Source organism: Fundulus heteroclitus, chromosome 13, assembly GCF_011125445.2.
Source record: "Fundulus heteroclitus isolate FHET01 chromosome 13, MU-UCD_Fhet_4.1, whole genome shotgun sequence".
In the NCBI taxonomy this organism is placed as follows: Eukaryota; Metazoa; Chordata; class Actinopteri; order Cyprinodontiformes; family Fundulidae; genus Fundulus; species Fundulus heteroclitus.
Genome location: NC_046373.1, coordinates 10,924,551 through 10,950,515, shown reverse-complemented (window position 1 = coordinate 10,950,515; position 25,965 = coordinate 10,924,551). Strand labels below are relative to the sequence as shown.

General features: G+C 39.4%; 3 protein-coding genes across 3 annotated transcripts; all 3 read left to right on the top strand.

The window, feature by feature from the left end:
• Nucleotides 1–1,569, top strand: LOC105924098 (lactose-binding lectin l-2-like). The gene has a single exon (XM_012859993.3). The coding sequence runs from the start codon at nt 67–69 to the stop codon at nt 547–549; it is 483 nt and encodes a 160-aa protein (XP_012715447.1). The 5' UTR covers nt 1–66; the 3' UTR covers nt 550–1,569.
• A 5,075-nt stretch (nt 1,570–6,644) lies between these two features.
• On the top strand, nt 6,645–7,921 carry LOC105924109 (ladderlectin-like). Its single transcript, XM_012860001.3, has one exon. The coding sequence runs from the start codon at nt 6,701–6,703 to the stop codon at nt 7,184–7,186; it is 486 nt and encodes a 161-aa protein (XP_012715455.2). The 5' UTR covers nt 6,645–6,700; the 3' UTR covers nt 7,187–7,921.
• Nucleotides 7,922–13,764: 5,843 nt separating this feature from the next.
• On the top strand, nt 13,765–24,614 carry cdca7b (cell division cycle associated 7b). The gene is made up of 10 exons (XM_012860050.3): nt 13,765–13,885; nt 17,136–17,279; nt 17,358–17,458; nt 17,551–17,761; nt 17,883–17,945; nt 19,291–19,473; nt 19,739–19,894; nt 19,978–20,127; nt 23,661–23,797; nt 24,178–24,614. Exons 1-10 carry the CDS (start codon nt 13,868–13,870, stop codon nt 24,197–24,199), a joined length of 1,185 nt encoding a protein of 394 aa, XP_012715504.2. The 5' UTR covers nt 13,765–13,867; the 3' UTR covers nt 24,200–24,614.
• The last annotated feature ends 1,351 nt before the right edge of the window (nt 24,615–25,965 follow it).

Genomic DNA, 25,965 nt, shown 5'->3' with positions numbered 1-25,965 from the left:
CAGATCCTCTGCAGAACTCCTGTAAAGCATTAAAATCTCTCAGAATAATAAACATCAGACTCCAATATGATGTTGTTCTTCTTCTTGTTTGGTCTTTCTCTGGCTGCTGTGGCTCCTTCAGACGGACAGGAGATGAAGCTACTGCGTGGCGACTGCCCCATGTTCTGGTACAGCTTCAATGGCCGCTGCTACAAATACATGGCCACAGACATGACCTGGGCTGATGCAGAGCTCTACTGTCTGTCAGAGAATGCCAACCTGGTGTCCATCCACAGTCTGGACGAACACAATTTTGTCAAGTTCCTGATCAAGAACTTTGATCCAGCTCAGGGAGACACCTGGATTGGACTGTCTGACATCCACAAAGAAGGCAAATGGATGTGGTCTGATGGGACTGTGGCGAGATATGCTTTGTGGAGTGCGGGACAACCTGACAACTCTGAAGGAAATGAGCACTGTGGCCTCACCACCTACGGTCCGGAGAAGAACTGGAACGATGATTCATGCTCTATGCGTTTTCCTTCTGTTTGTGCTTCTCGCATAGTTTAATAATTTATTTGTTTGATCCAAAGTAAGAGAGTTATGTTGATCTAAACTGAATCCTTTGCAATCAAGACTTTAACAGGCACTTTTACGCTTTAAAAGGAAATCTCTGTTGGTTTACATTAAAATCATGGCAAAGCTACTAACTAAAATAATGTAATTTCCTGAGAATGGCCCAACATAGATTTAAAGTTGTTGGTAATAGATAAATTTTTGCAAGTCCAAACTAAAGATCCATATATTCTGATTTAAAATAGAAGTACTTAACATTTCACCATACTCTTTTCTACTTGTTTACTTCTTTCTCATGTGATATAGTATTGTTTTGAATAACCTTCAAGTAAATACAACTAGGTCAGATCAGAGACCTCAAGCTGTAGCTTTCTTAGAATTTTTAGTGATGAAGCTTGTTCAAGTTAAACCTTATCCTGAATAACAACAAGTCTTCCATTTTAGCTGTGGTTTACAAAGGTCAGTTCAGAGACCTTAAGTTGTAGCTTTGAGGAAAGTATGAATAGAAAAACTTTACTTACTTTAGATCAGAAATCCCAAAGAATATACTTGGCTTATTTCTTATTATTATTAGAAACAATTAAGTCTTTTTGCATGTTTGTTGATGTATTAAAGAAGTCTTGTCAAAAATGTATTTGTTTTTCCGATGTCTGTAATGTTTTTTTTCTTTGCCTGTAATGTTTTTCTGTTCCTGTACAGCACTTTTAATCATTTTGTTTCTGAGCAAACACACAAACTCCCTGAGCGTTCACCTGACCTCTGCGAGCAACATCACACGAGCACACTGAGGGTACATTACGCCTGTCCAAAACCTGAGGTTATATCAAGCTACATGGTTTAATAAAAGAATCAAGTTACAGCAATAATTTCTTTTAGGTTATTTAGTTTAGATCAATCTGATTTAGCCCGATTACAAGAAAAAGACAAAATTCTTGGATTTTTTTAAAGAGCTGTATAGCTGTATAGCTTATTTTTATTTCACAGTAGGGGTCCTACTAAGGAAGAACTAAGAGGTGTGCACATCTTTCAGAGTTCCACTCTTCTATCCATTAAATTATTTACATTTTCTGCAGCGAGATTTAGCTCAAGCATGTGGTGTTGTGCAGCCTCTCTTCTATCAGTCTGCTCCAGGACAGCTGTGGCTACTAACATAGCTCACCACCGTCAGGGTGTGAATGGGTGAATGATTGACCAATGTAAGGCACTTTGGGGTCCTCAGATGATTTATTTCAATATTCTCAGCCGCACATCGCTTTTCTAACACAACGAGGGAACACTCTCAGTTCTGAACAATTTATTTGTGCTGCTCTTTTTTTATATATACCAACAACAGCTTTTTAATAACATAGGAGATGCAGAAAATCTTTCAGAGGCAGCTGTATGTCGAGCTTTAAAGTTTAAAGTTGTTCCATAGTCAGAGACCCACGAGATTAATAACAGAACTTTACAGAATAAAAGCAATAATTTATTCTGTGTCAAATTTTGGCACTTCCATTTCTACTTTTCTATTCATATATTTTAGTTTCCATTCACCTATTTTCCCTCCAACACTGTTTGGGCTACTGCACATTTCTTCGCTTAAATAACATTACCTTTACTTCAGCTGGAAATATACATACAGCCTATATGATTAATATAAAGTGAGGTTGGCACAAATCAAACACTTACAAGACAATGTCAACAAATTTTTAGAAGGATGGGTGACCAATGCTTGCAAAAAGATGAACATCTCAGTAATTCAATAACTCACACCATCCCAATATTAATTGCATATGTTGAATATAGCCAATTAATTATTTAGTTGAGTATCTTTAAACACAGGAAAACTTAGAACTTAACCATACCTGATTAAACTTCATCAAGATTGGCTGCCATGTCCTTTCAATGCTTTTTGTAATCAATGCGCCCTCCCCACTTCCCCCTTTTGTGTTGAATTAGTGAAGTGTGATAAAACAGCTTTATTTCTCCATCAAATAACTCTCATATTGAGCCAACTCGCTTTTTCAGCAGCAACAGCATTATTTCTTATGGTTATATATTCTCCATATGCCTTCATTAAAATTTTCTAATTCCACTCACTGGAAATGCGCCCTTTAAGGCTTATTTCCTGTCGTTGCCATGGTAAAGCACGTTATCTGCGTTCCATTGATCAGGGCTTCTTTCATGCTCGTGCTCGCATTGAAGTCATGGTTGGTTGGACGCTGTGTCTAGTTACCTGGCTGATATCACCTGTTCTGAAACCGAAAACCCGGGTATGACAGTGTAATGGTTTAGTTTTGATTCGACTTTTGTTTACCATCAGTATTCTATTTTTCCACCTTGTTTGGGTTTTAGTTATGATTTGACTTTATTTATTGTTAGTTTTCAGTTTCCTCCTCCCCTTTCCACTCAGCTTTCACTTTACTCCCCCTTGCAGTCAGTCACACCTGTTGGTAGTTAGTCAATCAATCAGTCAGACTCATTTCACCTGTTAGCCTTCCTATTTAAGCCTCCCTCTGTTTCACTCCAGTGCCAGTCCGTCATCATTCAACACCCTCTCCATGCCAGTCATCTGTGTGCCTTTGGAACCCTGCTTTCTGTTTTCTCATTTAAGCTTAGTCCTGCCAGCTATCTCTGTGAAGCTCTGTACCCTGGCAGCTGTCTCTCGAAACTCTGAGCTCATCCGTAGACAAATCCTGACAGACAGAGGGAGGAAGAACTACTCAGAGCAGCAGCTTCCTAATCAGCGTAGCTCTGTAATTTTTTCTTTAACGGAGTCCAGAACAAAGACGCAACCTGCCCAACTATAAAGGCGTCTGCCCCACCCACCAATCAGTGGTGCGCTCCGATCATCACCTGCCGTGGAACCATTTCACCAGAGTTGCTAAATGGTACAAAATAACTTGGTTTATTATTTTGTTTACATTTCAGCTTGGGTTTTATTTTCTGCTCAGCATAGATTTGCTGTGCGCTGAACCAAGATGCCGTGTGAGATTGCGTGCAGCTTAGAGGGAACACTGCTCACAGGAGAGAGTGGTGTAAGGTGTATGTAATATCATACTGTGCACGCCCATGAATGGGTGTACACAAATGGTCCTACTTAATGTCTGTGTGAGGAATGAAAGGGGTTCCCAAATACCTCCTTAAATAACTTGGTTGGGGTTGAGTCTGAAATACAAGTTGAAATTTAAGATGAAGCTAAAATGTTAGATAACTCGGAAAGTTATATTGGGGCTAACCAGTCCAAACACTGATCAGATTTTAAAGATTCCACCAATGCTGCCTCACTTACTGAGGACGTGGTAATCATGTTTGGGAGGATGCTAATGATTTTACTTTTAATGGAATCAATTTTATTTATGAAGAATCTATACTACTATAATGAAACCCTCTTTTGGGGATGGAGAACTCAGTTAAATTAAACTCAAAGGTTAATAAAAAAATGGTCAGATAGGACAGGGTTGTGAGGAATTACTGTTAATTCTTCACAATAAATGCCATATGTCAGCACAAGATCTAAAGCACAAGAGTTTAGTCTTTCTCTAACTGCGTTCAGCTTTTCGACACTCCCTTTTTTCACTTCTAACTGCTGAAGCATTTCTCCAAGGAGATTTTTGCTTCCCGGAAAAAAACTTCACTTTAACTGGAGCAATGCAGTCAATGATGTCTGAGACTTTAGACTGAAAGTTATCTACTAGTTAATCTACTGAGTTGCAGCATAAGATTGAAGTAGCAGAGTAAGCTTGGATAAATTTTCCGTGGCATTGTCCTTAAAGGTGTGTTTTCTTACGATGTCCCTTTGGCTAAATGAGTCACTGGAAATTATGCTTTCAAAGGTAACAGAAAAATGATCAGATAGGGCAACATCAGTTACATTGACGTTAGAAATCTTTAGACCTTTAGTGGTGATCCAGTCTAAAATATCTCCCCGTTTGTGCGTTGGCTGTTTAACATGTTGAGTTAAACCAAAGTGTCTAAGTGTGTCACACAGTTCTTTTGCATTTCTGCCTTCAGGGTTGTCAACGTGAAAGTTGAAGTCTCACACAATAATTAAACAGTCATAATCAACACATCACAGATAGGAGGTCACTAAGATCATTAAAAAAGTTTGACATGGACTTAGGATGCCTGTAAACATTCAGAAGCATAGTTTGCACCGGGCTCTTTATCTGGAGCTGTGGATATTGTTTAAAAATGCTATTTAATTTATTTGGAAAATTAAGATGTATCACAAAAATTCTGAATAAGGAAATTAAACTTAAATACCTGATATACAGTGAATGTAGACTAATCATCAGCACCTCCCTTTGTCAAATCATTGAATCATACAACATGTGACCATATCTGACCTGGATGACTTCACCAACATACATGACAACAATGAGCACGTGCGCCTTTACAGTAAAGGGCCTACTAATAGAGTGCAAGTTGATGAAATATCCTCCTGCCACGAGCCGCCACCACCACACAGACAGATCCAGGGCACGGGCTTTAACTCTGCCGTTTCCAAAAAGAAAAGAAAAAAAGATTACATTTTAATGATATTTTATTTAGATGCACCTGTACATTCATGTGGGGGAAAAAAAATTTCATAATTTATTTCAGAGCCAGCTATGGCAGCTGCAACTTGACATGAATGTTTATTGTAAGACTTTATCAGTCTCTGTGGATGAAGTTGGGTATATTGTTCTTCTAATAAAACAACACCATGTATATAAGATAAAAAAAATCAGGTCCATCATCATTAGGGGCTCTATTGGTAAGAGCATTGTATGAAGCTTGTTCACCAATGACATTCAAGACGTTGAGTCCTTTGTTCTTGATGGTGAGAGATATTTTATCTCAACTGGAGTTTCTGCCAGAAAGCCTCATATGCTGCTCCATTTTTGGGTAAACTGGGTTAAGAATGTTACAGAAAACGTTTTGACTTTGCTGGGGGTAATTAAGTCAGTTAATCAATGACAGGGATTATGAGATGAGTTTAGTCACAAACTCTTAGACTGATTATTTAAAAATACATTGGTGAGTCATTGGATCTGAAGATCCCAAGTTTTTACACATAATTATATATAAGGTATGTTATCTTGTATAACATCACATTTTATATTCATGTTTTTTTTTAAATCTTCCTTACAACAGATTATTTCTGTTGGACCATACAAAACCTCATTTTAAATGACTCAGAACAACATATCCTTAGGTAATTTGTGTATTAGGTGTGTACAAATGAGAACTGACATGTCTATAATTTTCAAACTACGTGTAAAGGAAGATTTACTTCTAACATAATGCTACATCAAGCAAGCACCTTATTTTCATCTATTAAATAAATCTAATAGAATGGGAGAAAGATTAAAAAAAGAGGTTACCTAGATTAGTTCAATAAATACATGTAATCATTGGTTTAAATATGATATTACTTTATCTTCAGTCTTTGCTTTTTTATCTTTGAATGAGTTAAAGAGAATGATTCATTGGCTGTTTACAATCTGGAGTCGGGGCTTGAAACCATATTTATTAGTTTATGATTAACACAACTCCTCCCTGTTACAGTCAGTTGTTACTCTCAAAATTTTCAGGAAGGCCTTGATCATGTCAGGACATTTTCTGACCCTTTCTGCTTCTGCTATGATGGAATTGGGATGCCAAAAAAACATGCTAACAGCATCTGCTGGACTTAACGGGAATTTAGTTTGTGAAAAACATGTGAATTAGGCAGAAAAGATAAATGTCAACATGTGCAATATGTGCAGAGACAAGTTGTTGAAGTTCCAAAACAATATCAAAACCTTAATAACTAATATTGATGAAACACAATGCTACTATTATACATATTTGATTTATTTGTTTAGTGATCAAGTTTGTTTTGTCTCCCTCAGATGAGAAAGTAATGATCAAAACCCTGACCTAGATCTGCACAACCATAAAGATAACATGATTCCATGAAAAGGAAACTGATAGACATTTCCTATAAAGGAAAGCTTTGATGGGAATTAAAAACAACAATTAGAGTAACTTATTAACAGGTATGGGGTAGACGCCCTTTCTGAGGAATATAAAAAGAGCTGGTTGACTTCTGTCTCTCCAGGACTCTCTTTTGCATCCGTCCCTAAGGATAAACTTCTGCAAAGAATTAAATCTTTATATATAGACATCAGACTCCAATATGATGATGTTCTTCTTGTTGTTTGGTCTTTCTCTGGCTGCTGTGGCTCCTTCAGACGGACAGGAGATGAAGCTACTGCGTGGCGGCTGCCCCGTGTTCTGGTACAACTTTGATGGCCGCTGCTACAAATACGTGGCCACACTGATGACCTGGGCTGATGCAGAGCTGCACTGTCTGTCTCAAGGAGCAAACCTGGTGTCCGTCCACAGTCAGAGAGAAGAGAACTTTGTCAAAAGGCTGATCAGAAACTTTGATCCCGCTCAAGCACCTAACTGGATTGGACTCTTTGATGCTCAGAGGGAAGGGACATTCTTCTGGTCTGACGGGTCTAAATTCAACTTTAGGTACTGGAATGCAGGAGAGCCAAACAATTCAGGAGGATCTGAATCATGTGTTCACACCAACTGGGGCCCAGCCAGGAAATGGAACGATAAACGGTGCACTGAGAAATATGCCTTTGTTTGTAAAGCTCGTCCAGCTTGTTAATATGTGTCCAGAATGTGATTCTGAATCCACTCAGTGGTTTTAAATGTGTTGATTAGAAAAGATCAAACTGAACGTGAGGAGTAAAACAGTCTGAGCATATCTTTTATTTGTTTTTCTCGTAAAGTTTGATTTTTGTTTAGCATTCTTTATAAACCCCCCTTTGTTTGTACAGCTTGCAGTTTGCTAAGTTTGTTATTCCAACATATTGATCAGAAAATATATTGAAGTGCATCTTTTTGTGCAAAATTTTCTTTAGATAAGGTTTGTAAGATGTTTTTCTTTTTGATAAAATGAAAAACATTTCAGCTTTGAAAAAATGAATTGAAATAAGTTTAGATTTTAACCAACACAATGTGTAGAAAGACTGTAATACCACATTTGTGTGAGGAACCTTGCTGAGGTACATAGAAAATAACCAATAAAGTTTTAAAGCAGGAAGACAATATTCAAGAGTTCCTCACTACTGGTTTATGGTTGAGTACAAAACATGATAAAGTAACACATTGTAAAACTAACAAAAATACATTGATGGTCGGATACACGTGTAAGTTTTAAGGCTAAATTTTTAACAGTGAGCACCTTGGTTAGTGAATTTGTGAAACTGAATGATGTTTATTTCCAGTGTATCAACGAAATTTGAGGCAAAGAAAAGTGAGTTTTTATCTATATGTTTGTTGAGGTCATACTAAGTTGTTAAAAATAAGACCCTATTGGACCCTATAAGACCTGAAAACCAATTCTACCCAATGACTGATATCTTACACACTAGAAGTCTGGCAGCACTGTGGCATTAAGAAGAACATTTAGGAATATTTGTTTTGGTAAGATGATATTGTTCTTTAAATGGAATAGCCAATTTTCCCTCCAGTTTTGTGTATTATAATAATAATAATAATAATTATTATTATTATTATTATTATTATTATTATTATTATTATTATTATTATTATTATTATTATTATTGTTGTTGTTGTTGTTATTTTAACCATTTTAACATCGTTCCATCCATTTTTCTAACACGCTTATCCCAATTGGGGTCGCAAGGAGTGCTGGTGCCTATCTGCCGCTATCAATGGGCGAGAGGCGGGGTAAACCTTGGACAGGTCCCCTTTTAACATGAAAGGGTGAAATCAAGACCCTGACAAATCATCACATAAGTCAGACTTTCTTGTAATAGTGTAATATTTAGAGTAAAGGTCTCTCAAAGTATTATTTCAGGTCCTGAGACATATTTTTGTGATATGTCTTTCCAGTTTATTGATGTGAGGAAAGAAGCACTTACAGGATGGCATTTCTAACTCAGTCAGGTTTGTGGATGGTTTCAGTGCATGGCTACAGACTGATGGTCAGTGGAATGATACAGATAAGGCAAGAATACTTCATGACATTTAGAGATTTAGATTTAAAATACTAATTTATTTTTTGACCAACATGTTTCATTCAATGTTTTTGATTTTCAGTGTGTTTGAGCCAGTGTTACTCGCGCAGCTTTCTGACGTAGTCCAGAAGCTGAACCCTTCTAACTCTCCTTTAAATATTATTTCTTCAAGGGTACTTAAATGGGTTTTTGACACATGGCCATATCCTTCATTTCTTTAACATCTACTTGAGTTTAGGGTCCGTTTGAACTGTTTCAAACCACTAATTAAAAAACTAAAAAACTCGACCCAGTAGTTAAATTTCAGACTGATATCCTATTTGCCTGTTCTTTATAAAGCCCTGGAAAAGGTTGTTTTCCCACAGCTGCAGTTATTTCTGGATCAGATGCAAATATTTGAAACATTTAAATCTGGTTTTAGAGAGCACCAGAGCACAGAGTCAGCACTGCTGAAAGTGCAAAATGACACCTTGCTCTCCTTGGAAGCTAAAAAAGCTGTGCTGTTGTTTATGCTGGACTTTATTGCATTATTTGACACAGTGGATCACTCCATCCTCTGGACCTATCTGACTCAACAGGTAGGGCTTGAGGGACCCGTACTGCAGTAGTTTAGGTTATATCTAACTAGTAGAACGTTCTCTGTGATGGTTGATGATGTCTCTTGCTTGCCATCCCCTAGGTTCTATACTTGGCTCTGTGCTTTTTTCTTTATACATGGCAGCGTTATAGGTTCTGTGATAAATTATCATTATATGTCTTTCCATCTTTATGCAGATGATTTACAAATCTATCTGCCTGTGTCTCCGAACTCTCCAGATACACTGTCCATTCAAGCATGTCTTGATGATATCAAAACATGGTTATCATGAATCTAAAACAGAATTCATACTCTTTAATTCTACTAACCAACCAAATGCAGCTCTGAACTTCACAACTCTGGACACACACTTCAGTCTTTCCATCAAAAATCTTGCAGTGACTTTTGATAGCAATTTCAAATTCACCGAACAAAATTATTCTGTGGTAAAGGCAAACTGCTTCTAGCTTCACCTATTCGCTAAAGTTAAATCTTTTCTCAGCGATCTTGAAAAAGCCATTCACGCCCTTCATCAGTTCACATTTGGACTATTGGAGCGCCTTGTTTACAGTTATGGCCAGAGGCCTTTTTTTTTCTATTTTCTCCCTTTTGTGTAGTTGCAGCTTCCTGCCTGCTGGCTCCACTGTGGATTCCATAGACATCACATACGTAGACGCGTCGTTGGGCGGGTCTGCCTATGCTGCGATGCGTCAAAGCGTCCGCCATGTTAAATGTGGCAAATCCTCCCTATTTGAACTTCCAGTTCTTCACAGAAGGTGTGGCTGTGTCTTTGTCTGATCAGCTTGCGACCTTATGGGGTGTTTTGATAACTTTAAAGGCGCATTCACATTGATCGTGAATGTGTCAGGCTGAGCAATAGCTTTACATCAGGGATGGGCAACTGGCGGCCCGTGGGCCGCACACGGCCCTCATCATCACTCAGTGCGGCCCGCGAATAGCTCAATAATAATTTAATAATAATAATAATAATTAAAAAACCTTGTAATTATACTTTTGACCGATAGAGGTCTTAAAAAAGCTTTGTCTTAAGCGGAGGATCAAATGTGCATCTGCACAGCACCGTGTTCACAGACCAGTGTGATGCATTCGTGAGCGTCGATGCATTCAGGAGCATGGGACATTAGATTTTTCAGAATAAAAAGCCAACAGATGTGCATAATAAAAAAATAACAAAAATACAATTATAGAGCATTCGGTATTGTAAGAAAGCCCACATTGTTTCTGGATAGACACATTATTGTTTGAGTTAAGTTAAGTTCCGTTTTATGCCTCTTTCCTTGTAAATTTGAAATGTCCCATGCTCCTGAATGCATTGATATGGAGGAGTTTAAATTCCTTTTTTGCAATTTTTTTTAAAGCAAACGGTTTGTCTTTTGCTTAAGGACATATTAAAATGCATTTATATGCAGAAAATAGTTATATGTTGGTGCAGTAAACATACAGATATAAATTCATCTAAAATTTGTTCTTATTGAGAATAATTTGCAGCGTCTTTCATATCCAATTATTTGAAGAGCGTGGTCATGTGGCCCTCCAATGGTCGTGCTGAAAAAAAATTGGCCCTCTTTATCATGGAAGTTGCCCATCCCTGCTTTACATGATATCCCTATGCACAGGTGCCACACAGGAGCGATGTGTTGCAAAAGTGACGCTAAGCAAGGTCACAGAGTTAATTCTAGCGATGCAAAATGCACAATTTGGCGATTAAAGCGAAGCCAGAGCAACATGAAACCTGTGAGGGATGCAAAGCAGCAGTTGTTGGAGTTGAAAAAGCTAAACTTTTGTGTCCTGTCATGCTGCAACAACCAATCAGGGACATGATGTGGCTGTGATGTGGGGTGAAGGACTGAGGTCGAGACGAAGATGTATTTGTTCAACACTGAAGACATGATAATAATGACGGTTCTGCAATCGGCCAAAATTGTATGACTCAACCAATTATTTATTACTATTGAGACAAGTCCAGAGTAGCAAGCCTGGAGAAGAGAGAGGAGGCTGGAGTGGATGTTAAGTGAAGGCGTCACTAGATGGCGCCATTGTACTGCTGTATATCTGACTTCTCACTGTGCTTGCTGTGAGAATGGCCGGCAATAATGTCAGCAAGGAAAAGTGCCAACATTGTCATGCCAATGTGAATGCAACTTAATAGCTTTGACTTGCTGTGGCTTTTGAAACTTTGAATGTGCTACTAGAGTTTGTTTGTAGCTTGACTGTTTGGAAGTTACCTGTGTTTAGTTTGTTCTTTATTTGTTTCTAGCCTTTTTGGTTTGGTTGGCCTTAGGACTTTGGTCAATGTTTTGTTAAGAGCTTTGGGCTACAGCTCTGATTTTAGGATGTGAATTAGTACTTTGGGGATTTAGTTTTATTTAGTGTTTTGATTTTTAAGTCTTGTTGACCTTTGAACTGTTCATTTTCTACTCCTGATTTTGTCTTAAAACTGATCAATAAACACTAAACTGTTAAACCTTTAAAATCTGGATGCTAATGTTACTCCCCCCCCCAAAACCCACAAGCATGCCCATATCACTGCTGCTCTTTACTCTCTCCATTGGCTCCGAGTTCAGTTAAAAATTCAGTTTAAAATCCTATTTTTTTTGTCTTCAGTTCAATCCATTCCCTCACAATGTCTTCTGACCTTCTGACCCTTGACGAAACACTACATGGAACTTACAACTGAAAATTTTAAGGGAATCTTTCTTTTCTGAAATCATCAACAAAAACATGAATAATGCTCATGTCTTATTTGCCACCGCCAACAGGATAACAAACCTCTCTTGTGTCTGTGGCATCTGGACTCCATTCCACCAGGGCCAGTAGGAATTTACGGGCATGAAAAAGAAAGACCAATTTCCTCTTAGTTTTGTATTTAGTTGTGTTACACAATGCGTTGTCTTGAAATGCAGTTCAGAAGATTTATTGGTCATTTTCTCAATGACTCAAAAATATCCTGCTTTGAATTTGAAATGAAAAAGCATTTCTGCTGATGCATTTTAATTTTCAAATTTGACATGACATAATAATTTTTGGTCACTTTTGCTGGGATGGCTTTTGAAAATCAAATATTAAATGCTATTTTCAATTCAATTTAATTCAATTTTATTTATATAGCGCCAATTCATGAAACATGTCATCTCAAGGCAATTTACAAAGTCAAATTCAATCATATTATACAGATTGGGTCAGATTATACAGATTGGTCAAAAATTTCCTATTTAAGGGAACCCGGTTGATTGCATCAAAGTCCCGACAAGCAGCATTCACTCCTGGAGAAGTGTAGAGCCACAGGGAGAGTCGTCTGCATTGTCCATGGCTTTGCAGCAATCCCTCATACTGAGCAAGCATGAAGCGACAGTGGAAAGAAAAACTCCCCATTGACGGGAAGGAAAAACCTCCAGCAGAACCAGAACCGGGCTCAGTATGAACGGTCATCTGCCTCGACCGACTGGGGGTTAGAGAAGACAGAGCAGAGACACAACAAGACAGACATAAAAGCACAGAAGCACACATTGATCCAGTAATCTGTTCTACATTAGGTGATCTGTCTTCCCTGGATGATGTCACAGCTAACAGAACGCTAGACCAGGTGTACCTACTATGAAGAAAAAAAGTGAGGGAACAAAAAGTTAAAAGCTGAGATGACGACAAGCAATGCAAAACTGGAGACCAGTAGAAATCAGTAGAGTGAGAAAAATAGGCCCTGATGTCCTCCAGTAGCCTAAGCCTATAGCAGCATAACTATAGATGTAGCTCAGAGTAACGTGAGCCACTTTAACTATAAGCTTTGTCAAAAAGGAAAGTTTTAACATTAGTCTTAAAAGTAGACAGGGTGTCTGCCTTTTTTTTTTTTTTTTTTTTTTTTTTACTCATTTTAATTAATTTACAGATTAAGCAGCAATAGAGAAGAGAATGAAATGCAACTTGGATGATCTGTTTTTAATTTTATTTGAGTAAAAAAAATGCAGCTAAGTCTTTGAAATGAAAAAGCATTTCTGCTAATGCATTTTTCATTTCAAAATTATTTTTTGTCACTTTTTTCTGGGACACCTTTTGAAAATGAAATGGTAAATGTTATTTTATTCATAATTTTAATTAATTTACAATTTAAGCAGTACAGAGGAAGAAAGTGAAAATGCAGCTTGGATGATCAATTGTTAATTTTATTTATGAGTCAAGATATGATGTTGTTCTTCATGTTGTTTGGTATTTCTATTTATGAGTCAAATAATGCAGCTGCATTTTGAAAATGAAAAAAAAAAAAAAACTGTTTATGTTTTATTATTAAAATATTGGGACACATTCGCTTCCATAACTGATGACCTGAGGGCACTGTTGTTTAGGCCAGGCTGAGACTTGAACACGCCCCTCTGCTGTTTCCGCGCGAAAATCTGGACTGTACCATTCAAAGTTCAGTAGGGGAGTCTCCAGAGAGAGTTCTTCTAAATATACGAGGAACTGTTATGCATGAATTTGAGAGGCAGTTGTATTTTTGTTTACTTTTTTGGTATCTAATATGTTGGCAGGTTATTTATGATTACATCACATGAAGGACGTTTTATGTGCCGTTCCCTCAAAGTCATGACTCCCCCCCCTTTGTAACTTACTGGGTCTCTTCAACTGGTCTTTTTTTAAAAAAAATCCTCATTGATTCTGTTTCGCGAGCTTAAACTTTCTCTCTTGCAAACCGTAACTCAGGCAGATAATAAAAATGACGCTCACGTCGAATGTAAGTACCCGAACAGCCCATGTAAATGTATTTTTGTCTCCTGTACCGAAATGTAAGCATGTGTATGTTGTTTTTAATGGGGTTTTCCACCGCCATATCTCCATGCATGTCCGAGGCGGCTTGAAAGTTGTCAGTAATGCCTATAAATAAGCTAATAATTGTTCAGAGCGTGTATCTTACACCCTGTTACCTGGTTATCTGTGGTCTGTATTTAGCTACGTTTTAGTTAACGCTCAGATGAGTCTGTTCAGTCATTTGAAGTTCAATACGGACCTTTAAAGCAACTGCTTATCATTGCATTTGTTCAGTCTAACCCACAGCTGAAATAAAAGCACGGCTAGTTAATGCATTATGAATTCGTACTGCAACATTTCACCAAATATAAACTGAGGGGGGAAAAGACCCCTGCTCAATCTTCTTTGTGTGATTTCTACGTGATGACGTCACAAGAGGCTCTAGGTATTGGTAAACAAGTTTGAGGATTAAGTTTTCGACGATTTCTGCCTAGCTTAAATCCATTGGGGTTTCTTGTTTGTCTGTGTTTTTTTTTTTTTTTTTTTTTTTTTTTTTTTTTTTTTTTTGTATGGGCTAAATGGGCAGATGCCCAGATCGGCATTCGAATGGGGCGCACATTCATCCTATAAAAAAAGAGAAGTTGCCACTGATTAACAGCTAAGCCTTGATGGATGCTCCCGTGACGATGTCTATTCAAATTTTCTCATTTAATTGGTTTAATGCGTGTATTCATTTATACATTTTGTAACTGTTACATTATGCTTTTGTCCCCCCCACAAGTAATTATGTGATTTGTCAGTGTAGTTGCACTGCATACACTCTTACTCCTACAAATCCTTTCTTTCTGACTGCTTAGCAATAGGATTTCTTTCCTTACTACTTCTGTCTGGTGTGGATTGGAGGGATAGTGATGGAAGTACTGCAGGGCTGTTTCACAGCAGATTTATTATAAGTGTGTCTGCTGGATGATCATTGTTATGCATGGTACTCTAGGAAATGTTATTTGGACTTAATGGAACATATTGACCAGACTTTTTTTATAAACCCATGGTTTTAAATGATTGCTGAATGTTTTTGTGAGGGAAAATCCATCTTTTCCAGCCCAACCTCGTACTCTTTGGGAATTGAGTTTTGAATTTTGCATTATTTGCAGGGGTGGGTGCTCATCTTAAATTTTGATTTACCACAAAACACCAAAATGAATACAAGAGCTGTCCATGGTCCTACAGGTGGCAAACTATATTTACAGTCAGCCATGCGTTTTGCAGAGAGGCTCATTTAACACCAGGCATGACTGCATCAGAGGGAGACGGCTACTGAAACATTTTTTCTCCTAACCGGATTATAAGGCAAATCGTGAATTTCAGACATTTCAGACAAAATGCTTAAAAAAAATCAGAGAAGTCCCCAGTTTTCATTGGTGAAATTAAATCTGGTCACCATGATGGGAAAATACGCTGACCGCGTAAAGTAAGCACCGCAGCTTACGGGTGTTTTTAAAAGCGTAAATTTACACCAGACGCTGCAAAGTACGCCGGTGCGTGATTCTGCCGAGAGAAGAACTGTCGTCATGGGTAAGTGATTAAAGAAAGACAAATTATCAGTAATATACGGGTAAGGTATTAAATTATCAGTAATGCATCCTATGTTTTGATCTCCGTGTCTTGACCATATCTGATTAGAAATCGCATATTTTAGTTTATTAGCTTGTCACAACTACATCATCCATGGGGCTTTATTTCCGACGACTGTTATTTTAGGATACCCCCGGAAGTGAACAGGATGTTTTCCCGTTTGTTCTCTACCAAACAGGAGCGTATACGCGTCCGAAATTAGAACTTCAATCTAATTTAGGTGTAGCGTTCTGCTTCTAGTGTAAATTTGACTGATGTAAAATGAAAAGCTAACCTAAGCGTAGGACGCGCGTATGTTGCTCTGCCGCGCTTTACAACGCGTCTGGTGTGTTTCCTGCTAACACAGCTCTCTCCTGAGAGGGACAGCTATCCATCTCTGTTGGGAGGACAGAGTAGTTGGACTACACCACCCTGTTTCTAACATAAGGCCAAAATAAACATAACTTTCATATTGAATTAACTTACTAGGTTTATTGTTGCTAGCGCGTACTCCGGGTGCAGACTGCCTTACATGAATGCACTTCTAGTTTCAGCATTACAGTCAGGCAGTCTTGTAGACAGCTCAGGGGTCCGATCAGGTAGTGACACAGTGTACCGTAATGCTCCGAATAACCATTGAGCAGAGCGGCTTCATTGCTAACCAAAGTCATACTTTCACATTTTAACAGATTTTTCAGCACATTGTACCACATACAATCGGTCAGTAAGCACAACGGTAATCATATATAAGGCACACCATTAATTTTTGAGACAAAAATGAGGATTTTAAGTGCGCCTTATAGTCCGAAAAATATGTTAAACAAAGAATTACCCATCACTGATGTACCAAGTTAATATGGAACTTTTATAAAAAAGTTCCTTTCTATCCTTTCATTAGTTACTAAGTGGGTGAAGCTGTATGAGGGGTAGTGGCGGGCTGTATGTCTACGATGCTACCTGACAGAGCCTAATAATGATCTACAGTAGCTCGTAAATTACAGTGGCTCATAAATTGTGAACGCCCATGACATGTTCCCTGGGCCTGTTGGAGGTAAAGTTTACACCATAAAGGAAAAGCAGAAAATGTCTTAAGTGAGTTATGACTTATTCATACAGCACAAAACCTTACATATAAAGAGGGAAGTGAAGTGTGAGTGAATGAAACAAGGGGTTAAGTGTCTTTTGTAATCCTTTTTCACTTTGTTTGGTTACTGGTCTTATCTGTCCTGCCAAGCTTGGGCGCCGGACGCCTGTAGTGATACAGATTTCTTTGGTCTTTAGCTGGATTTCTGCTTGTTCAAGGTCCACAAGATAAGTTTTATTTGGTGGTAGCCAGCCTCCTTTGTGTTGATCCTGGTGAGGATATATCATGCCAACTGATGGACTTTGTCTCCCTCTGGTGTAACGTTCAAGAACCGATGGGGATTTTATTTTCTCTCCTTTTTAATTAAGCTTTCAACGTGGTCAATCTTGAAGAAGCCGGACGAAAAAAAACATTTCTTAAAAGCCCAGTTCTCCATCTTCTCCATCTGACACTTGAAAGACTTTTTGTCTTTCTATAAAGCAAACGAAACAGTTTTTTTTGTTGTTTTTTTTTTAAAGCTGGATGTCTCTGCCAACAGGCTCCTGCTTTTAAATCTCAGTATATTACTGCTGAGCTGGCTCATCTGTTCAGCCAATCAGACAGCGAGGAGGAGTTTGAAGGTTTCGCTGAGGATGATGCAGAAGAGGACGGAGGACGTTTCCAAAGGCGCCAAAAGGCCAACGTAGGGCATGATTAATAAAAAGCTGACGACTACAAGGTGAACGTGCCGCCTTCAATTGTTTTGTTTTTTTTCCCACAGGTTGTTGATTTGGAGGAGGACAGCGACAAAGACACAGGCTTCTACTCGGATGGCGAGGAGCCACCCGAGCCAAAGCGGAGGAGTTTGTTAGTTGCACTTAGGTGAGGGGTGGTGCGTTACCAAATGATACGGATTGAAAGAAAAGGCAGATGGTGGGAATATGTTTCACTGAAATGTACCGATTGCTTTCTAGGTTTCCAGGGAAAAAAGGATCTGTCCCCAAACAAGAGTCAAAAAAGAAAATTGTCAATGAGCCGGTCAGAGAGAGTCGTCCGTCTCCGAGAGGCAGAGGAAGGCAGAAGGTGAAAGAGGATCACAAGGAGGACAACGAGGAGGAAGAGGAGGTGGTGAAGGACAGAACTCTAACAAACCGAGATCGCAACATACAGGAAAACAAAGCCATGGTAACGCCGCACTGTTTGGGTGTTTTATTTCATTGTATGACCAAGACTATATTGCGTTTGAATTGCGTCAGTCTCCAGCTTGTTCCACATCCTTGACTCTTTCTTCTCGGCCATCTTTCAGCTCGCTAAGCTGTTTGCTGACCTCAGCTCCCTGGCTGACCTGACCCCACCGACCACACCTCAGGTGAGCAAACAAATAACAGAAACGTCAACACTCGCTCAGCTGGAAACGCTTACTGCGTCAAAAGAAATAAATGGGAGCTGTAGGCACGGGCCCGTATTATGTTCTGACGGTGAAAAAATTATTACATCTTCGAATGTGTTATTTTCAAACCTCTACATTTAAGAACAATAATAGAAAGTTGTTTATGTTTAAACAAGATATAAAACATGGAACACATAACATTTCAGTAAAAAGAAACATTGCACTGATTTATTTATTTATTTATTTTCTCTCTCTCGATATTTTAAAAAATTTCAATATTACCCTAATTAAATTACATGTTTGGTCAAATGACTTGTTTAAGACTGGAAATTAAAAGTCTAGGTCTTCAACTCAAGCCGAGACCTGCGTGCCTCAACATTGGACCTGAGACTTGTTAATTCATGTGAAGTTACAGCTCCAACTTCCCTAAAGTGAGTTTGGGTCATCGGTAAAGTGGTGCACGTGTAGAACAGGGTTCCCGCGGATCCTTAAAAAGCCTTAAAAGGCATTGAATTCTGTAATATAAAACTAAGGCCTTAATTTGGCATTAAAATGCCTTAAATCAGTCTTTCTTAGGTCTTAAAATTGTTACCGGGTCATAAATAGGATTTCATTTTTGTAATCCTTACCAAACAGTAAAATAATTGACACAATGATATTTTTTTAAATTTTCCGAATGGCCCAATGTAAACATTATTGGTTCCGTCCCGATAGCGGAACCAATAAAAACTGTTGCGGCCAGACCATAGCTGCGAAAAAGAGTTGGCGCTGATTTATATTTTATTTTAGTAGGGAACAAAACAAAGTTTGTGAATTCAGTTCAGTAGTTGTTAAAAATATATCTGTAATTTGTGTTTGTTTTTTTTTGTTGTTTTTTTAGCTTTCTTCCTATATGGAATGTTTTTCAAAATTTTAAACACGTCTACGGGGCCAGAAAATAATGGTTGATGTTAAAATAAACATTTGGGTGTAGTTGTCGCAACCAGGTTTATCTTGTTTATCGTGAAGTTGGTCTTAACGTTTTATTTCAAGTGGTATTAAAAGGTCTTAAAAAGTCTTGAATTTAACTTGCCTTATGCTGTAGGATCACTGGTAGAAGGTTAACGCTGTAATGTGCAACTAAAATGACCAACGTGATGGTCGGGTTTGAAACACCTGAGGGCCCCCAGCAGGTCTGGTTCCACGCCCCAGTCTGTGTTGCACAACAAGTGGAAATCCCCAACCTAGCCACAAGGAGAGCTGCAGGGCTCCTGAAATATTTCAATTTACTGAGATGCATCTGTATATTGTTGTATAGATAACATATTGTTTTTTTGCTCTGCAGAAGAAAAAGCGGGTATCGCAGAAGGTGACGCCTCACAAACGTAAGTTTACATCCGAAGCTGGGTCAGAGAGGAGGAACCCGTCCCGTAAGGCTCGCCCTCCGGAGAATTTTGGGGTGGAGGAGAACTTAACGCCGGTGGCTGTTCCGAGGCCCAGGACTGTGGACGTCAGGAGACTGGTGGAGGTACGAGTTGCTGTAGACGCTTTAGTGAACACGCTGCTGTTATACAGGGGAGGATGGAAAGGATGCTGCAGACTATATATGATTGGATCTTGCATCAGAATTCAGATCTCTTTGTATCTTGTGTTTTATTGCCGATATCCTAATAATTGCCTTCACCGGTGATCCGCTTGGGTGTTCTTTTGGGCGATTTTTAATTGAAAAGTTTATTAATCACTGAATAAAGGTTTAGCATAACCCAGTTTCAATGTGTTTCCCTTTTGGTCAGGTGGATGAGGAACATGCTGACGGGAGAAAGAAAAAGAGAAGGAGCCACGGTTCCAGGAAAAGCCAGTACATAGTGAAATCCGTCGACGAGATCACCGAGGAGGACCTGGAAAACATAGCGTACCGCAGCAAAGACAAGATCTGGGACAAAGAGAATGTGAGTTGCATCACAGCCTTCACCTTTTACCTCCATTTGTGCCGGGATATCCGCAGGGCGACTGAGGTGCTGTGTTTCTTCAGGGCAGCTCATGTCACCAGTGCAGACAGAAGACTCTGGACACCAAGACCGTGTGCCGGAGCGGTCACTGCGTGGGGGTCAAAGGTCAGTTCTGCGGACCGTGCCTGAAGAATCGCTATGGAGAGGACGTGCGCGCTGTGCTGCTCGACCCGGTCAGTGTTTCCACGCGTGTTGCAGACGTTTATCTCCCCGCTGGTGCAGGCGGGTGAACAAGCCTTTACATGAAGTCAGTTTGCAGTTTTCTTTCTCGTTCGGGTTTTAATTTCATGCCTGAATTAACACATTTAGTCACATTCTCACTTCCTTTGTTTGTGACGACCAAATAGTTGAGTGCCGCTGTAGTTGCTTAAAGGGTCTATATCATACAAAAGCAACTTTTTTTGACATTTCAACTATGATATGATGCTATTCTTTCACCAAAATAAAGCCCAAAGTGTTTTTTTTTTTTTTGCTTGATTCATGCATGTCTGAGTAACCCTGCTCTCTGCAGCAGCAGCTCGTCCCTGTCCTGGAAAACAAGCGCAATCGTTTCTGCTCAAAGTTTAGTTGAAGTGGCTCTTTTAGCACCTAATCTGCACAACAGCAACTGCTCTTCTTCGACACCATGCTGCAGCGGCTCTAGGGCGACCCCACATGGGGAGAGAAGAAGAACTACTAATATTTAATTACAAATTAATACTCTGTCGTGCCAAAGGCAGTAGTTCACCATGGATATTCCTATATTTGGCTTAAACAAAGCATCATATAGAACCTTTTTCAAGACTTGACCATTTTAGCACGTCTTTAATTTATATGCTGCACTAATCAAGTGTCAGCACATGTGGCAGGCCACAGCAAAACCAGGAACAAATCTTCCCCGCGGTCGTTTTTGTGTTGCAGGTGAAGATTCTCAGTCATCCAGATCATGATCATTCCCAAAAAAAGGGTTATTGTTGGCCTGCAAATTAACCCGAAACTGGTCCACCCCTTTGCAATGGGGAGTCGTTAGGGTCATTGTTGGCCTGGCTTACAGGGGAGATGTGGTGATCACCTGCATGGAGGTGAGTATTGAGGTGAAAATTAGAGGTGCAGAGACATGCAGGTGATCACAATAGGCCCGTTTACACTACACTTTTTTAACCGAGCCGAGACCAGTCCGAGCTCGGTAACCGAGATAACTCTTGTGTGTAAACGGTCAGCAGACTGAACCAGACCGCGCTAACGATAACCGGACCGCGCTAACTGCAGACCAGTTCCCCACCAGGTCTCGGACTGGGTTTTTTTATCCCGGTTCCCTGATAACGAGGAGCACATGAGCAGACCGCGTCATCCCCTTACAGTCAGCTGACTGTCCGCGGGTTTCCCGGCGTGTCTGGCTGCACGTCCTGATTCACACTCCATTCAGACAAATTTCAGACATTCATAATAATACTAGCTTCCTTACCGTGCCACACGGTTTCCAGTGATGACTCTGCTTATGAACCTCAGCGTCTGTTGTTGTTTCCTGCGTCTGTAAATCCTTATTAGACGTTCGTTTGTCTTATCCACGTCCCAAAAGCCGAACCTGTCTAACAATAACATCCTGAATGTTACGGGTGCCGCCATTTTGATTTGCTCGTCCCGCCTTCAATCCCAGAGAGCGGTAATAACGCAGATCGCCACTAGGAGGCGAGGAGCAACCAAGGAACCATAACCGAGATAACTCCTGTGTGTGTAAACGGCTGCATTTATCTCAGTTAACTGGACCAAGCTCGGACCGGTCTTGGCATGGCTCGGTTTTTAGGTGTAGTGTAAACGGGCCTAATATCTCCCCTGTAAGCCAGGCCAACAATGATCCTACCAACTCCCCACTGCAAAGGGGTGGACCAGTTTCGGTTTAATCTGCATGTTATCTAAGCCATAACAAGGCCTTTTTGGGCAATAATATAAAGCTTGGAACACCACACTACTCCAGCCATTTGAATTGAGAAAGCTTTCTGGATGGGAAGCGAAACATCTTCAAACTTTGGAAGAAACTCCAGTTGTTTTGTTTTTTTACTTTGTTTTTTTTCTTTCTTTTTTTTTTGGAATCATTTTGTGTTATTCACAAATCCTGAGAAAGTGAAATCTGAGCTTTCCAATGATGACAAACTTGTGGAAGTGACAAAAGAATTTATGACCATTTGAATGTTGGCACTCTGCAAAGATTAGTGAGACAACAGGCGTTAACGTTTCTCCAGAATCACGTGAAATGCCTGCAGGGCGTTAACGAAAGCTGTTAATTTGTATAACTTTGCATACCTTGCTGCAACACCTCCCACCCTTCAGTGCCTGCCAGTAGCGTCCTTGTAAACTCACTGCACTGTGACGTGAACTCCCAGCTCCATTTTTAATTGCTATACTCATCCAAATAGTAGTGGGGGTTTAGCCTTTTTGGTTATTTTTGACCCACATTTTAATCTGAACTCCCAGTTCTCGCTTTTAAAAATTATTGAATATTTTTGTATAATTATTCATATCGATGCTTTAAGTGGGCCGTTATGCACAGCTAGGCAGTAGTGGCACTTTTGAATTTTGCCCCTCAGCGTAACCGGACTTTTTTTTTCCAGCGTGCGGTGCTTACCTGGACTTCTACCCACATCCCCGCCCACCTCTCCACCATTTACCGCTTGTAGTCTATTTGTTGATTTAAAAAAAAAAAAAAAGATTCATAAGAACCCTATTACCTTGTCTCACAACGCTTGCCGTACATTCATGTGGATGTAAGCGATTTGCACGAGCAAGGAAAATATTCACGGCTGTGATGTTTCCTTGGCTCCAAGAGGCTCTAAGAGGATCTAAACTGCTGCAGAGTCGAATGATAACTCTGAATTTCACTACACAAGCGAACGGAGGTCAGACTCAGCTGGCATTAGCGCATCCAACAGGGAACCTGCTGCTGCACAGACGCCTCGGTAAGATCAGGGGCGGTGCTAGCCATTTGGGGGCCCTGAGCACAAACGCTGTGTGATGCCCCCCATGTGGAAATGAACAATAATACAGGAGTTCTCTGTGTGTTTCCCTTTATGTCAACAAAACAATTTCTCTATAATATTAATGTTTACAAAACAGTAGCAACAAGAGGAGAAATTATAATCCTGAAAAAACATTAGACTAATTTTGCTTCAACAGTGGCTCCACACTAGATAACTCAGTTTAACCTATCAAGGATGCCTTTGTTACTTTTTCATTGGTAATTTTTCATGTTTTTCATATATTCAAAGATGTTTCTTGTTGCTTTTGTGAAACATTCCCATTGCCAACCTTTTTTTCACTCATCAACGCATCATCTGTAGCTTAGGCTCCTTTTTCCACTACTCTATTACATATTGGGCTCGTGGAGTGGAGCCTGAAGAGATGTCCATCTTTCTCTTGAGCAAATATTTTCGCATTGCTTATATATAATAACATGCTTGAAACATTTTTGTTTTAAATGTCGTTATGATTACTATGGGTTTACTGTGGTCATCCCCACACACGAGAGTGGGGACTACCACTTACAGCAGCGATTCCTTCTATTTAAATTAAACATTTAAAATTTATCCTGAAAGGCCCAGATGGAATAGGCCAGTCATGCCAATGCACGGCCTGTTAATATGGCCACAGCTCTACTTCAAGCTCTAAAGTCTAGAGGGTAAATGGAGACTGAACAACTGTCCCGTGCTTCCTCTTTTTCTATTTCTGTCAGACGTGGTCGTGTCCCATCTGCCGGGGAGTGTGTAACTGCAGTCTGTGTCGTAAGAAGGAGGGCCGCTGTGCCACGGGGATCCTGGTGGGCCTGGCGCGCTACAACGGCCACGACAACGTCCACGAGTACTTGGAGAGGTGAGCGTCCTCGTTTTTTTTACCGTACAGCGAAATGTGGAAGGTAAAGATCCTAAGTAAAACCGCTGACGTGGAAAACAATGCCAGCGGTTTAAAAAAAAAAAACTAGGCACTATTGGTGCATTAGAGAACATTTTAATGTGTCTGGATGTGACTGTTCATACATTTATGTCCTAAAAGGTAATGTTAATTTGAGTAAAAAGATGGTATTAATACAAATAAATGGTTCATGGACACAATATTATGACCCAGCCTGCATGGTACCATCATATTGACCCTTTAGTAGGGTAAAATTTTATGTGGATCCTAGATAAGCGTCTTACTTAGAAATGAGACAGGCATGCCGATGCTCATGGTCTTTCTCTCGGTCTCGGTTGCAGCATCCAGAAGGATCTGCAGTGAAGTCCAGATGATCCAACAGCTCCTGGTGCTGCACGGTCCTCCAAGAACAGTTAACGCACATTTCTCAAGACACGACTGACCTTTTTATCTAGCTTGATGAAACGGCAATGTTGTTGTTGTTTTTCTTTTCCCCTGTCACCTTTTTTAAAGACGTTTTATACTGTTAATATTTTGTATATGTGTATCCGGGTTTGTGTTGCATGTAATGCAGGGATGTTTTTGTCGTTTGTGCCAGTTCTTTGACGAGTTGTACAATTTTTCTAAACTTGACTGATCTAAATGTTGTAGTGGGCCCTTTTCTTTTTTTCTTTTTTTTTTTACCCTAGCTGCAAACTGAAGCTTTGGTCTAAATGACACTTATTAGTGTTCTCTCCAGTCTACTGTATATTTGAATAAAGTTTGTGGAAAAACAAAATTCATTTTTTTTTTTTCTCGGTATGGTGTTGAAAACATACACACATATATATTACATTGATTAATTTCAGTATTGTCTCCTTGTGTAGGAAATAATGCTAAGGCATTGGAGTCCCCCAGCCATAATCAGTTTCTTACAGTATTTGATACTTATCTTTATGTTGCTCATCTTTTGAGAGATGCCTTTTCCATTTATAAATCTGCCGGTGGTATGAGCCATTTACGGAGAACTTTTCGAATTCAATATTTTGGGGGTTAAATAAAAATTCAATGTCATGCAAATGTGTTCAGTTCCCTTTATTCTTAAACACACTGCAAAAAGGGAACTAAAAGTAAGTAAAATTTTCTTGAAATGGGTGTATTTGTCCTTGATTTGAGCAGATAAATAAGATCTGCCAATGGAATGAGGATTTTTAACCCTAAAATAAGACAATTGGCTATACTGCACTTGAAATAAGATGGAGATTAGCTATTCCTATTTTAAGTGCAAAAATCTTCCAATTCCATTGGCAGATCATTGAAACTTGCCTGCTCCAATCAACAACAAATACTTATTTGAAGAAAATTGTATGTACTATTAATTCCCTTTTTGATAAAGTCCACATGTCTAGTTAAATCCAGCTGTTCTGTGAAGGCCTTAGATGTTTGCTAGAGGACATCTGTCACCATAAATCAGCAAAGCAGGTAATAGGCCAATGTTTTCTCTGGAGGAGCTGCAGAGATCCAAATCTCAGGTGGGGGGGGGGGGGCAGTTCTAATCAATGTGCACTCATATAGATCTGGCTTTTTTGAAGGAAAAAAAAAGTTGAAAGATGCCCTGAAAATTTGCACTTGCAGTTTGCCACAAACCTTGTAGAAGATGCAGCACACATTTGGAATGAGGGTTTCTAGGATAAGATGCAAAATGCTGCATGTGGAGGAAAGCTAATGCAGCTCATCCCCCTGAACAAACAGTCCTTATGGGGAAACATGGTGGAGGCAGATCATGCTGTGGGGGATACTTTGTTTTTGAGGACAGGGAGGCTGACCAGACAATATTGGAAAATGGATGGAGCTTTAGAGATTTCCCAACTTTTGTTAATACAGACAAGCATCTGAAGAAATGTAAGACTCACTTTATTGTCAAGTGTTAAGCAGGCAAAGCATGTTTTCTGCTTGAAGTTATCTCTATTTTTTTTCAGTCTTCTTTTCTTTTGCTGACATAACACATTTGTACAAACCAGTTTTAAAAATATCAATAAACTGGAGCCTTTAAGGCTAACCTGGCAAAAAACCATTATCAAATGTCATGGAGACGAACAAACATCTTTAGAAAAAGATTTACAAATGAGATGTCACTACAAAATATAAAA